The 14,639-nt window shown below is 39.4% G+C and overlaps 1 protein-coding gene across 1 annotated transcript; it reads left to right on the top strand.

Annotated features, from left to right (window-relative positions):
• Nucleotides 1–206: 206 nt before the first annotated feature.
• On the top strand, nt 207–14,252 carry LOC134668895 (uncharacterized). Its single transcript, XM_063526395.1, has 2 exons — nt 207–354; nt 13,739–14,252. Exons 1-2 carry the CDS (start codon nt 252–254, stop codon nt 13,939–13,941), a joined length of 306 nt encoding a protein of 101 aa, XP_063382465.1. The 5' UTR covers nt 207–251; the 3' UTR covers nt 13,942–14,252.
• The last annotated feature ends 387 nt before the right edge of the window (nt 14,253–14,639 follow it).

Genomic DNA, 14,639 nt, shown 5'->3' on the forward strand with positions numbered 1-14,639 from the left:
TTAATTATATTTAGGTATACCAAGTTATCAACTTATCACAAAAGGACCCTCATACTACAGCACTCAAGCAGTATGCAAACTTGTTTTGTAAACATTGATTTTATCTCTTGACTTTGCTTCGTTCTATAAATATACAAAATTACATCGCAACTGACCAGTGTCCGCACACCCGTCTTCTAGTAAAGTTACAAGTTTAAACTTAGTTGAAAATATACATTCTTAAGTTATTAAGTTGATATAGGCATTTTACTATGAAGACCGTGTTTGTTTGCTTGTTATTCGTGGGTTTGGCTTTGGCTAAGCCTACTGGAGATGAGGACAACTCGAGAGGGTGTAGATACATTATGGGGAGATGTAAGTAGTTTAGAATATTGTTATTGTTATTATGCATTATCAAACTGCACAACGGGACTTAATCGCGTATTTAAGTTTTAAGATTTACCTCCGACGTTGTTGTTGTGGGGTGTGTTTAATAATCGTGAAAGTTTAAATCAGTGTTTTATTGTTATTATGCTCCAAAGTAATGAAAACAGGTCAAGGTCACCTTATGTACAATCCTCATCTTCTTGTTCATCTTGCGCTCATTTTCTTTATGTATAGTTCTCAATTCGGATCCGATTTGGATTTTATTTTATCTAACGCTACGTCTTACGTAGGCGAACAACGCGCGAACGCGGCGCGGCGCGGCGCGGCGAAATCAATCCTTTGATGCCCATAGAAGTGTCCTACGTAAGCGATCTCGTTGCGAACGCGGTGCGGCGCGATTTGCACGCGAATGTCAGGCGGCGCGGCGCGGCGCGGCGCGGCGGCGGCCGCTTTCGCCGCGCCGCGCCGCGCCGCGTTCGCGCGTTGTTCGCCTACGTAAGACGTAGCGTTAGACGTAGCGTAACTATATATACACTTGCAGATGGGTCATATTTTTGTCAGAATCTATTTCCGATGGAATCGAAAGAACTCAAAATTTTAATATGCATGTATTTTCATCAACAAAGTGACATTCGATGAAATGGAACTGCTGATGAAAGTTAGAATGGAACACTTCAACGACACGTACCTATTTCACGTTTGGCATTGTGTTCTTCGTTAAGTTTGTTTAGCGAGTTAGGTTTTAAGCAAAAAAAGGGCCAGTTCTTATGATGGACTCCTTAAAACTGCTTATAAACATACCTACTTATTTCTAAACATACCTAGGTACTTACTACATTTTCATTTAAACAAAGCTATTTGGTGAAATGAACTGCTCGTAATGTCCACAATGGGACGTTGTCCTCAAATTGTAATTGTTATATATGAGGTGCACTATAGTACATTGTGCAACATGGGGCGTAAGTTAAATAGGTATTGCAAACGAGAGTATACTGCCGTATTCGAACTTCAAGATATTCACAAGAGACGACACGTACTAGATCCAGACGTTATAGTTTAGATATCAACGAGTTTTCTTTTGCAGTGCAATTCGGGCAACCAATGTCACTTTTACGTTACATAGAGTAAGATATTTATTAGATGTGAATTGGATCTCTAAGTCATATCCTGTGGAAATCGTTCAAGAGTATCTCAAGAATCGCGCAAATGTCAAATTTGACAGGTTAGATCTTAAACATATCGTTATCGTATCTTGGTGATGTCTAAAAGCTGTCTAATAGATGTCTATTTCAAAATCCGAATCGGGCCCATAGTTAAATCGCGGCGGCTTGCCGGAGCGATTTATAGACTCGAGTTTGCAATATTATTGCGTCCCGAGTTACACACAATGTTTATCATCACACTTGCGATACAAAACTTAAGTTTAAAGACAAAAAACTTAAATTTGGCACTAGAAACTTCATAACTCCCTGGGGAGACTCTTTTTCTATAACTCCCGCTTAGCCTGCGTGCAATTCCACATTTACTGAGCGAGTGTGATAAAAATAATATAATTGGGCGGTACCGGTCCTATTGAAACTTCGAAAAATGTTTGTTCTAGGTAGGTTGGTAGGTACTTCTTTTGGCAATTTTTTATTTCACTGCTCGCGTTTTATTAAAAAAACAGTAATTCTCTTACTTTAAAAAAGGAACACTGTAGACGCCATAAAAGGTTATTAGGTTAGATTTTTGACCCTTCTGAAAATCGGACAATGAAAAAACTGTAAAAATATTTTCCATAAATGTTAATATCCAGGAGGAAAATGGGGACTACGTTTGTATGGAGAAGCGGTTGTCCACTATCCTCTTAAGTCTTTCAGCCCTTGATATGGTATAAACCTGTGCTTATACCATAGAGAAAAAAGTACACAGAGTGCTCACTCCATACATCAGTTTTGGTACCAAAACAACTATTATTTTCGTAGTCGACATCTATCATCGAGTATTGGAATTATCAGTAAGTACCTACTTGACAATAGAGATGTAGCGGCGACCGAAAAATCCAATGCTCTACAATTTTCAGCTAATATGTATTATAAAGACTCTCGGAACTCTATTTTCAACTCCTCCTTCTAATATTAGAGTTGTAAATTGTTGTTCAATTCAATTTTCGTGAGTCACACCAGAGACATCTAGTATCGAGTAGCGGTAGGTGAAAATTCCGCTACTCGATGCTAGATGTCGACTGCGAAAATAATAGTCGTTTTGGTACGAAAACTGATGTATGGAGTGAGCACTCTATTCTTACTATCATATATTTCTCTATGGGTTATACCTAGGGTTGCCAACCGTACTATATTATATAGTATTGTACTATATTTTGGCTCTCTGTAAGTACTATATACTTTTGGAAAATTATATAGTACGCTAAAATACTATATTTCCGATTAATCGTAGGTATATTACACTCATGTTTAGTGTTTTATCTAAAAGAACTATATTTTTTTGAAATGTACTATATTTTTGATGCCTTATTATGGAAAATACTATATTCCACCAAAAAAAGTTGGCAACCCTAGTTATACCTAACAAGACCTAACCCAATCTGTCTGCGACACAGCAATGGTATAACCTTGACCATAACAGTAGGTAGGTAGGTTTCTATCTTAGGCATATACCTACACCTTCGGTTGACCTTTCCTCGATATCGATAGACCAATAATATAAATAATATTATTGTGAACACGTGACATTTGAATACAAATGTCATACATAGCAACATGATTATTTGTTTACGATCCCAAATATAAGATGTGAGCTCAGCTATCTATGCAACATAAATATATTTACAAAACAAAAACAAACTTCTTGTAATCTTACAAGTCTTACAAGACAAGACTACCTACGAATTATATTTACTTACTAACAAACGTAAGTATTTTTATTAAACTCACCTGTAACTAATTATTACTATTAAGAGACCCTATAATAAAGTCAAGGAAGTTTTAACTGTTTTAATTTTATTCAAATATATTATTTTGTTAGTGCTCTCAAGCGATAAGATCGCCTATAGTTACCGGGGTCCCTTTGTTTCCCATAAAGTTTTAAGTCATAATTAGGGCATGCTCCCGGGAATTCCAGAGACTGATTTTTCTCGAGAATTCCCGGGAACGGGCACTTTCAGCCAGTATCGGAACTGAAGACAAAATTCCCGGGAAAATATCGAAATTTCGGGAAATTTATAAATGATATGTTATATCGATTTATGTCTAATTGCGAATTGGCTACAAGCCGAAATTATGTTGTACAGTCATCTGCAATAATATGTTACACAACGAAGGCTTCAAAAATATCTGACACCCTCTTATGGCTCTACAAACAAGATCGTGTCAGATATTTTTGCGGCTTTCGATGTGTAGCGTATTATTGCAGGTGACTGTACATACATATATTATACATATATATTTCTAAAACAAAACTTTGTTCAACAGAGCTATGGTATATGAGTACGTTTTCTGCGACTGGTTACATTTGTAACCGATTAAGATCCAGTTTAAGTGACAGAGTTTAGATGCGATCAGTTATTTACCCTCATATTACCAGCAAATGAGAGCTAGAGGAACAGCCACACGAATGGAACGTCAGTGTCATCTGTCCAGTCCACAAAAAAGGCTCGAAAAAGAGATGCTCAAACTATCGAGGTATCGCTTTACTCAATACAGCGTACAAAGTTTTGTCCAACGTACTGCTCAAGAGGCTGGAACCATATTCTGAAAGAATCCTTGGGGATTACCAATGTGGTTTCCGCAGAAACCGCAGCACGACGGACCAGATTTTCTTGCTCAAAGAGATTATGAAGAAGAAGTGTGAGTACGCCCAAAGCGTTCACTCTTTGTTTGTGGACTTCACTAAGGCCTAGGACAGCATAGATAGGGACGCTCCGTATGCCATTCTTGTAAATTTTAATATCCCTAGAAAACTAGTAGTACAGCAACAAAAGAGAGTAGGATGCGTGTCAGGGTAGGCGGTGAGCTGACCGAGGAATTCAAGGTGATGACCGGTCTAAAGCAGGGAGATGCCTTATCACCCGTGCTCTTCAACTTAGCCCTTGAACATGTTGTCCGAAAATTGTTAACGTTGGACATAAGGCTGGAATTGAGCGGCAAGCACAAAGTGATAGGGTACGCGGACGACCTGGCTTTATTAGGGGAAAGCCGCGATGAAGTAGTACAGGCAGCCAGTGTCTTGGAGCGAGAGGCCCCTAGGATAGGTCACAGGATTAACCAGTCAAAAACTGAATACATGAAGCGCTACAAAAATACACGAGTTCAGCGCGGAAGCGCGGAAGTATCCATGTTGGGAGGAGGAGATCAATATTCGCATCTAAAACGCCATGCGATGCAGCGCAGCCCTCCATAAAGTGTTGATGTCCAGGCTTCTCAGCAGAAATACTAAGTTAAGGATTTATAAGACCGTTATCCGACCAATCCTTATGTATGGGTGCGAGGCCTGAACACTAACACAAAAAGAGGAAAGTCAGCTCCTGGTAGCGGTAGCTTTCGTAAGATCCTGGGACCTATCAAAAGAGACAACGGCACGTGGAGGATACGGGAGAACGCCGAAATCGAGGAGTTGGTGGCCGGACCCAATATCATCGGCGAAACGAAATCCCACAGACTTCGCTGGTTCGGTCACCTATTAAGAATGGGAGAGGATCGGGCTACCAAAAGGGCATACCTGGGAAGACTGACTGGTGGCCGCCCGGTAGGTCGGCCCAAGTACCACTGGGGAGACAGTGTGGAAGCAGATCTGTGTCAGCTTTAAGTCGATAATTGGCAAGAAACGGCGCAGGATCGGGAAAAGTGGCGTGCTTTCGTTTCGGAGGCCAAGACCCTCTTTGGGTTGCTGAGCTGTCTGAGTCTGAATTTTACTATTGACATTATAGATAGGTATATTTTAGTCGAAATAATAACCGTTAAGTAGGTATGATTTAGTTCAAAAACTAATAGAAATATTAATTAATCATTTGGTTATAATCAATTCAATCAAAATATTAACTTTTTTAATTTTCCCGAAATTTCTCGGAACTGGTCCTGACCCAATCCCGGGAAATTTGAAACCTTTCCCGAGACTGATATTGCATGCCCTAGTCATAATGTATTATTTGTCCTATTATCGTTAGTCATAAAACTGAAACGGTTAACTTTTCAGGATTTTCGTAAGATTATTCTATATTTAGGTTAGGTTAGGTTTGATTTATGGCAATCCTGAAAAGTTACGCGTTTCTGAGAAAAACCAATTATGACTAACGAAAATTCGGACAAACAATACATTATGACATTGGCTACGCCATTGTGATTTCATACATTTTTATAATTAATTTTAAACTTATTCATAATATATCATACACACCACTCGAACGCATCTTTTATATATATCATACCTGGCAACATCCTTTTCCAACCCCCGCACTCCCTTCACCTCCAACCGCCAGTGCAAAATAAAATCTCATCGCGGGCGCGTCCAAAGAGTTTGCATTCCTCTAATTAAACTCAAAATCAAGTGAAAAGTACTTTAAAGAAGATCAGTGACGTCACGTGCAACCCTGTGCTTGTGAACTCATCGAAGTGTCGTGTTTTTGCCGAAATACGAACTCAAAATTGGAGTCGGCGGTCTACGTGCTATCGAGGTTTGTCCCTGCCACTCCAGTGTTGGTCCATCGATCCTGATCCTTCCTATATATATAAATATTTCATTATTTCGTACATATTTACAGTAATCATACACTCAAAAATATAATTTATACGTATATTCGATAAAATCACTCAACGTGCTACCATACTTTAATTGGTGCGCATCACGCTTATTTCATCTTATTTCACAACTAGTTATCATTAAATACAAGTTATTTCACTCATTCTTTAAGATTCAAAGCATATTTTTGGTAAATCGCGCATATTTCAACAAGTCAATTGTAAAATTTGTTCGCCGCTTGCACCGTTTATACATACCTACCTACCCGCCATCTTACATTTATACGCGCCGCGCACAGTTCGTCGCTTTGATTTTATTTTAATTAATTGACAAAACTCTCATTTTATAACTTCACGCAAATTACGCATACGCATATTATTAATTGACTTATTACCAACATGGGGGGAGGCAATAAATCAAAAGATGGTTCAAGCGACGAGGATGTTATGATTACTTTTTTAGAACATAAAAAACAATTTCTGTTTCAAATAATTCAAGACGTCTATAACTTAAGCTTGAAGGTTTCCAACGATGTCACACGCACACAATTCTTAGCTAGGGCTCAATCCGTTGATAAAACGCGTTCAGATTATATTGAAACAATTGATAAACTTATGATTGAACAACTCAAAGAAAATCCTGAGGCTCAGCCGAGTTATAGTATTTTAAATACATTTGACGAGTTATATTGTTACATTAAACAAAAGGAAACCACACTGAGGCAAGAGCTTGAGGACCAAAAGAAAAATAATAATTTTAACACTAAGTTGCCCCCGCTTCAACTCATAGGTTTTGATGGTACTCCTACTAAGTGGCCAGTATTCTATGAAAATTTCCGCAGTGTCATACACACTAATACTCGCTTAACCAATGCTGAAAAGGTCCATTACCTAATAGGATGTCTCTCCGGCAAAGCACTTAATGTTTGTTCCGGAATAACTGCTACCTCTGAAAACTATGACATCATATGGCAAGCTCTTCTAGCAAAATACCAAGATACTAGGGTACAGGCTTCTGTCTATTTAGACCAGATGTTACAACAAAAGACTGGACAGTCAGTCGATAATATACTTGATAACTTTTGTTCCGCTGAAGCAGCATTGCAGCGCTTGAAAATTGATAACTTATCAGATTTTATGATAACTCATATTGCCTTAAGCAAATTGGACAAAACTATGATCGACCTGTTCGAACAGGCTCATAGACACATAGAAATTCCTAAATTTAGTGATTTAAAGAAATTTTTAACTGAACAGAGTAAACTCCAAGTACTCCACGCGCCGTCGCGCTCTCAAACTCAAACTTATAATAATAATACTCGCGCTCAGATCACTAACAAAACCGCACCGCAAATTAATAAAATAAAAACATTCTGTACTCAAGTAACCGTTCCGCAACCTCAGACTTCCAGCAAGTCTAATAGCTCTGACAGTGTCACTCAACCGCGATCATGCAAAGTGTGTAACTCTCAACTCTCTCACCCTCTATTCAAATGCGAATATTTCCTAAAACAAAATACTCAAACGCGCAACGACATAGTTCGTCAACACACATTTTGCATAAACTGTTTAGGTTTTCATCATATTAATACATGTAAATCAACAAACCGGTGTTCGATTTGCAATAAGAAGCATCATTCTTTATTACACTACGAAACCCATTCGAATACAACGCATTCCCCGCGATCAGCTGATTCAGCAAATGATAATAATAACAACTCGGCTGGCGCGCGCGCTTCTACAGCGCCGCTCCCAAGCACTAGCTCCGCGAATCCTCCGTCTCTGTCTCACTCGCCGCGTCAGCCGCGCTCGCCTACGGCGAGTGCCGCTCGCACGCACGGCGGTCAGACAAGCGCTCAGGTGAATAACGACAACATCGCGTTATCAGTTACCATTCCCGCGCTAAACTCTAACAGTGACACGTTAGTTTTATGCCCGACCGCGTCTGTTAACGTTTATAGTAACAATGAAACGCATCGCCTACGCGTTTTCTTGGATACTGGAGCGGCTACTAATTTCATAACGAAGGCTTGTTGTGAACGCTTAAATTTAAAAATAATTCCCGCACCCGCTATTATTAATGGCATAGGAAAAATAAAAGACCGCACGTTTGGAATAACGCAACTCACAATACACTCTCGATTCGACTCACGCTGTTCCTATACCGTTTGCTGCCGCGTTATGGATGAAATTACGGACATTTTACCTAGCGCCGAGCTAGAAACCACGCAATTAGACCATCTTCAAGGCTTGCCGATGGCCGATGACGAATATTACTTACCGGGTGAAATAGATTGTTTGATAGGTAATGAACTATTTCCCACGTTACTCGGACCAGGTAAAGTGACCTCGCCGACCTCCTCGGTTGTAGGTATTGAAACTACTCTCGGATACATCGCCGGAGGAAGGGCGCAATGTTTTCCTAACTCGCTCGAAAATGAAACTCGCTCATTAAACGCTCACAATTTGGAAAAGACTTTCTTTTGCCAAACTGAAGATTTCTGTCTCGATCAATTAACGCAACGCTTTTGGGAAATTGAAAATGTCCCAGAAAAAATCCATTTTAGTCCAGATGACGAAGCATGTGAAAAACATTTTCAGTCAACTTACACGCGCGAGGACGACGGTACCTACACCGTTGCTCTTCCTTTCAAACACTCGCCTGCCAAATTAGGATCCTCTTATGCTGCCGCGAAGCACCGCTTATTAAATTTGGAAAAGAAACTCGACTCAACTGGATTACGGTCAGATTATAACGCAACTATTCAAACTTACATAGATCAAGGTTATTTAACAAAGGTCCTAAATGATTTTCAAACCACTGATTCTTATTACATTCCGCATAGAGCCGTTTATCGTCCAGACAAAGAAACTTCAAAGACGCGTATCGTACTGAACGCTGGTTGTAAAACCACCTCAGGAAAATCCCTTAATGATTTACTATATGTAGGCCCAGTTCTACAGAATAATATTTTCGAATTGTTGTTAAATCTTCGCATGTTTTCAATCGCAATATCCGCTGATATCGAAAAAATGTATTTTCAAGTGAAACTTTCTCCTGATCATCACTCATTCCAAAGAATTTTATTCAGGTTTGACACTAATTTACCGATTGAAATATATCAATTTAATAGGGTCTGTTTCGGTGTTTCCAGTTCGCCATATTTAGCTTTGCGTGTCGTGCGACAACTTGCCGCAGATAGCCGCGATTCATTCCCGCTCGCCGCTTATGAAGCCGAAAACCATATGTACGTCGACGATTATGTTAGCTCCGTGGATAACGTAGATACGGCAGAAAAAATATATAAGGAGATGACCGCTATGTTCAAATCGGGAGGTTTCAATTTAGTTAAATGGATTTCAAATGATACTCAATTCATGTCGCGCGTCCCATCCGCACAAAAAAGCCCTCTCGCTGTCAAATTTGATGACGATCCCAACGCTGACACTAAAATCGTAGGTATGCAGTGGCAGCCGACTGACGATAACTTTCATTTCAAAACAAACATAGATTTTCCAGAAACTTGTACTAAACGCTCGATTCTATCTGTCACCGCGCGCTTATTCGACCCGCTAGGTCTAATTAGCCCGGTCGTAGCTTACATGAAATTACTCATTCAAGAATGTTTTAAACTTCAACTTGACTGGGATGATGCAGTACCTGACTTCATTGTCTCCAAGTGGAAACAATTCCACGAGGAACTTCCGCACTTATCACAAATTAAAATACCGCGTCATATTGGCATCACGTCCACAAACAGAATAACTTTAATCGGATTCGCCGACGCTAGCCAGCAGTGCTATGGATCTGCTATCTATGTACGCATAGATTCAGATGAAAACTCAACCGCGCATTCAGTAGAATTACTCACCGCTAAATCCAAAGTTTCCAATCCGAATAAAACACTCGCTCGCTTAGAGCTCTGCGCCGCTGTGTTACTCGCAAAAATGATAAATTCCGTTCGCGACGTCCTAAGTAAAAGATGCACTATAAATAAAATATACGCTTTTTCAGACGCTACTGTAATACTCACATGGATTCATTCACCCGCTTATAAATTTCACACATTTGTAGCTAATCGTATAGCTCAAATAAATGAGTACTTACCCGCTTTCCACTGGTTCCACGTCCGTGGTGTAGAGAACCCTGCAGATATTGTGTCGCGGCCTGTAACGCCAACAGGATTAGTAAATAACTCACTCTGGTTCCACGGCCCGCAATGGCTGTCCGCTCCGATTAATACCTGGCCTGTAAAAGAATTTAAAATAAACAATAATAAACAGGAAGATTTACAAGAAATTAAAATTACATCGCTTCCCGCGCAAACTGTATCTACGGATGAACCTACTCACCCAATTCACGACCTCGCTGTAAGATGTTCGACGTGGACTAAATTCATTCGCTCACTCGTATACGCTTTCCGTTTTTCAAAATTACTCCACTCTCAAGGTTCCATAACTCCAAAGGATTTAGAATATGCAGAATATCGCGTACTACGCTACGAACAAGCAACACATTTCTCTCGCGAGCTTGATGTTATTAAAAATAACAAACTAATTCCTAGTAAATCAGTTCTTAAACTGCATCCATTTATTGACGACCAAGGTCTCCTAAGAGTAGGAGGTAGACTCACTCATTCACAGTTAGGTTTTGATCAAAAACATCAAATACTACTGTCCGCAAAAAGTAGAATAGTGTCGCTTTTAGTAGATTATTATCACTCGTCGAACCTGCATACCGGTCCCGCCTTAGTACTAGCATTAATTAGACAAAAATATTGGATTTTATCTGCTCGAAATTTAATTCGCCAAAGAGTACACAAATGCAACTCCTGTTTCAAACTTAAACCGTTGTCTACACAACCACCGATGGGTGACCTCCCCGCCATCCGCGTCTCTCAAGTAAAAGCATTCGTACACACGGCTGTCGATTACGGCGGACCGTTTTATATCACTCATATACGCCGTCGCGGAGTTAAAAGCCACAAGGCTTATATTTGCCTGTTTGTTTGTTTAACAACAAAAGCCATCCATTTAGAATTGGTCTCCGATCTGAGCACGGACTTATTTCTTGCCGCTTTTAAACGATTCATTTCACGCAGAGGTCCGGTTTCAATTTTATATAGTGACGGAGGTACAAATTTTATTGGTGCGAAAAACAAATTAAACGAAATTTACCCACTTATACAGTCCACTGATTATAATAACTATTTGAGTAAATTACCTTGCGCAACATAAAATTCAATTTCAACACAGTCCACCTTATGGTCCGAACTTTAACGGTTTAAGCGAAACTAATGTCAAGTCAGTCAAAACTCACTTATATAAAGTTATAGGTAATCAAATTTTAACCTATGAAGAATTTAATTCAGTTTTGGTCCAAATTGAAGGGCTGCTTAACAGTCGTCCGATTTGCGTCCTATCATCGGATCCTTCTGATCCGACCGCGTTATCTCCAAGTCATTTCTTAAATATCACTCCACTTAAATTTTTACCCGCGGAGAAAGTCGATAATAATATTCCAAATCATATGTTAACTCGCTATCAAATTTTAAATAAAATTGTTCAGAGTTATTGGAACCGTTTCAGCATGGAATATCTGACTTCCCTTCAACAACGCGATAAATGGAATTCACCTTCCAAACCTGTGAGTGTGGGAACAGTTGTTGTCATTAAAGATGATAATGCTCATCCTATGTTCTGGCCTCTCGCCGTTGTCTCAGAGGTTTTCCCAGGAAAAGATAATGTAATTCGCGTCGCTAAAGTAACTACTTCTTCAGGAACTTATGTCCGTCCTGTAACTCGGCTCTGCCCGTTACCTACGCAATAATTAAATTTAACATAGTACAAACTTAGTTAATAAAAATACTCTTACTATTAGTTTCTATATTAATTAATATTCATTTTTTTTTAACGCAATGTAGAGGAAACCTCTAGGCGCCCCGAAGTTGGCTACGCCATTGTGATTTCATACATTTTTATAATTAATTTTAAACTTATTCATAATATATCATACACACCACTCGAACGCATCTTTTATATATATCATACCTGGCAACATCCTTTTCCAACCCCCGCACTCCCTTCACCTCCAACCGCCAGTGCAAAATAAAATCTCATCGCGGGCGCGTCCAAAGAGTTTGCATTCCTCTAATTAAACTCAAAATCAAGTGAAAAGTACTTTAAAGAAGATCAGTGACGTCACGTGCAACCCTGTGCTTGTGAACTCATCGAAGTGTCGTGTTTTTGCCGAAATACGAACTCAAAATTGGAGTCGGCGGTCTACGTGCTATCGAGGTTTGTCCCTGCCACTCCAGACATAAAACTATTTGGGAAACAATAGAGACCCGTTGTTACCTCTATCAGGCGTGTCTCACTCCGCGATTTCATCGCTTTGCTACAGGTAGCTAAAAGTGCATCCGTTCGGCCCCAATTTTGGGGAAAGCCATAAGCCGCGCGTGGCACTGTCGCCACCTAGGGGCTATATCTGTGCTGATCGTAACAGACGCATTTTGTTAGAGAGTGAGTCTTCTGTACTTAGTACTATTATTTATTCTGTGCCTCTATTGTCTTTGTTTATGTTACCGTACATTTATTGTAAACTACGAGTACATGAGGTGTGCAATAAAGATTATTGTATTGTATAGTCGTATCAATATGTCGTTGCTTATCATGAATAGTGACACAAAAAAAAATGAAATGACATTCGATTTTAAATCTTACCAGTAAAATATAGAATATTAAATGCAATAGCATTTCATTTTGAGTTGTGCCACTGTTAATGATAAGCGTCGATGTAATCTAGATAATAATGCTTACGTCATAAAACTATACTTAGTCCTTCCAGGTCTAAACTACACTGCCGTATTCGAACTTCAAGATATGCACAAGAAACGACACGTACTAGATCCATTCTAGATACGTTATAGTTTAGATATCAACTAGTTCTCTTTTGCAGCGCAATTCGGGCAACCAATGTCACTTGTACGTTAGATAGAGTAAGATATCTATTAGATGTGAATTGGATCTCTAAATCATATCCTGTGGAAATCGTTCAAGAGTATCTCCAGAATCGCGCAAATTTCAAATTTGACAGGTTAGATCTTAAACATATAGTTATTGTATCTTGGTGATGTCTAAAAGATATCTAATAGATGTCTATTTCAAAATCCGAATCGGGCCCATGGTCTACAAGTTCATTACGTGATTAAGAAGGTATAAAAAGCAATGGACGTGTTGTTTAATTCTGAGTTTTTTCTTCCATTTATAGACATGTTTTGCCATAGAATACGACATTTATTTACAATATATAGTCAAACCGTAAAAAAAACATTTAAGTTAATTTTGGACCTTAATTAGGAGCTTAAAAAGCACAAGGGTCCATAATTTGGGTTATACATAGTTGTGTGGTTTTAGGGTAACAATTTGGACCATCCAGCTCATCTGATGATGGAGCCGGGCCGGGAGGGTAGTGAAACTGCTTATCTCATAAAAATGCCTCTCGGATTTGTCCCAATAGCGTACTTTTGGGACGTAAAATCCAGTCGGTAAAAATGTGTATATATATGTTTTTTGATTCCGATCGACGTAATTATATTTTCACAACGTCCACAAATTTAACGTGCGAACTTTTTGTCCAGGTGTCGAACAATGCCCGGTGGGCACCCACGCCTACACCACGGGCTGCGGCCACCTAACCCCAGAGGCGACCTGCGACAACCCGAACCCCAAAGAAGACACACGCGGACATATCTGCGACTACTCCTCTTGTTACTGCGACGCGCCCACTGTGCGCGACGAGAAGACCAAACAATGCGTTAGCTTGGACAAGTGTACTAAATAATAGTCGATTTTTCGTGAACCAGACGGTCGTCCCAATCGTTTTTCGTCAAGTTCTTAAATTAGTCCTATTCTGCTTTCGTCACTCATTCTACATTGAAAGCCACCGACGATTGTGACAAATCTAGAATGGGTGACGAAAGCATAATAGGACTAATTTAAGAACTTGATGAAAAACGAATGGGACGACCCAAGACGATACCAACCAGACATCGAGAAAATTTACATGTTTTAAATTAATAAATTGGTTTTACTTTCGTATTGTTTTTTATAAACGTCATGTAACTAATGAAATAAAACTATTGAAACGGATTATATCGCGTATATTGAATTCATACTATATCCCGACGTTTCGAACCCTTTACAGCGTTTGTGGTCAACGGGTGACTGAGGAGAACTACACTGCGCAAAAACTACCCACTTACAAAATAAAGAACCATCACCAACTATGAATTTTAAAGCCAGTAATATACATGCAAAATTGGTTTATAAGGCTAGTTCTGCATTACAACTATTATCAAGTAAAGATATTAATACGCGATAAAAACTATGCCGGCTCTAACTCTACACCTCTGTAACTAACTACTTATGTTTTCGATCACATAACTAAATATGATAAATATTTTTTCTGTGTTCAGTGAGACTGAATATGTCTAGACCGGGTCGTGCCCGGGCCGAGGCGTCCGACATGTCATTGTCTAT

This window comes from Cydia fagiglandana, chromosome 1 (genome assembly GCF_963556715.1).
Source record: "Cydia fagiglandana chromosome 1, ilCydFagi1.1, whole genome shotgun sequence".
Taxonomy (NCBI): domain Eukaryota; kingdom Metazoa; phylum Arthropoda; class Insecta; order Lepidoptera; family Tortricidae; genus Cydia; species Cydia fagiglandana.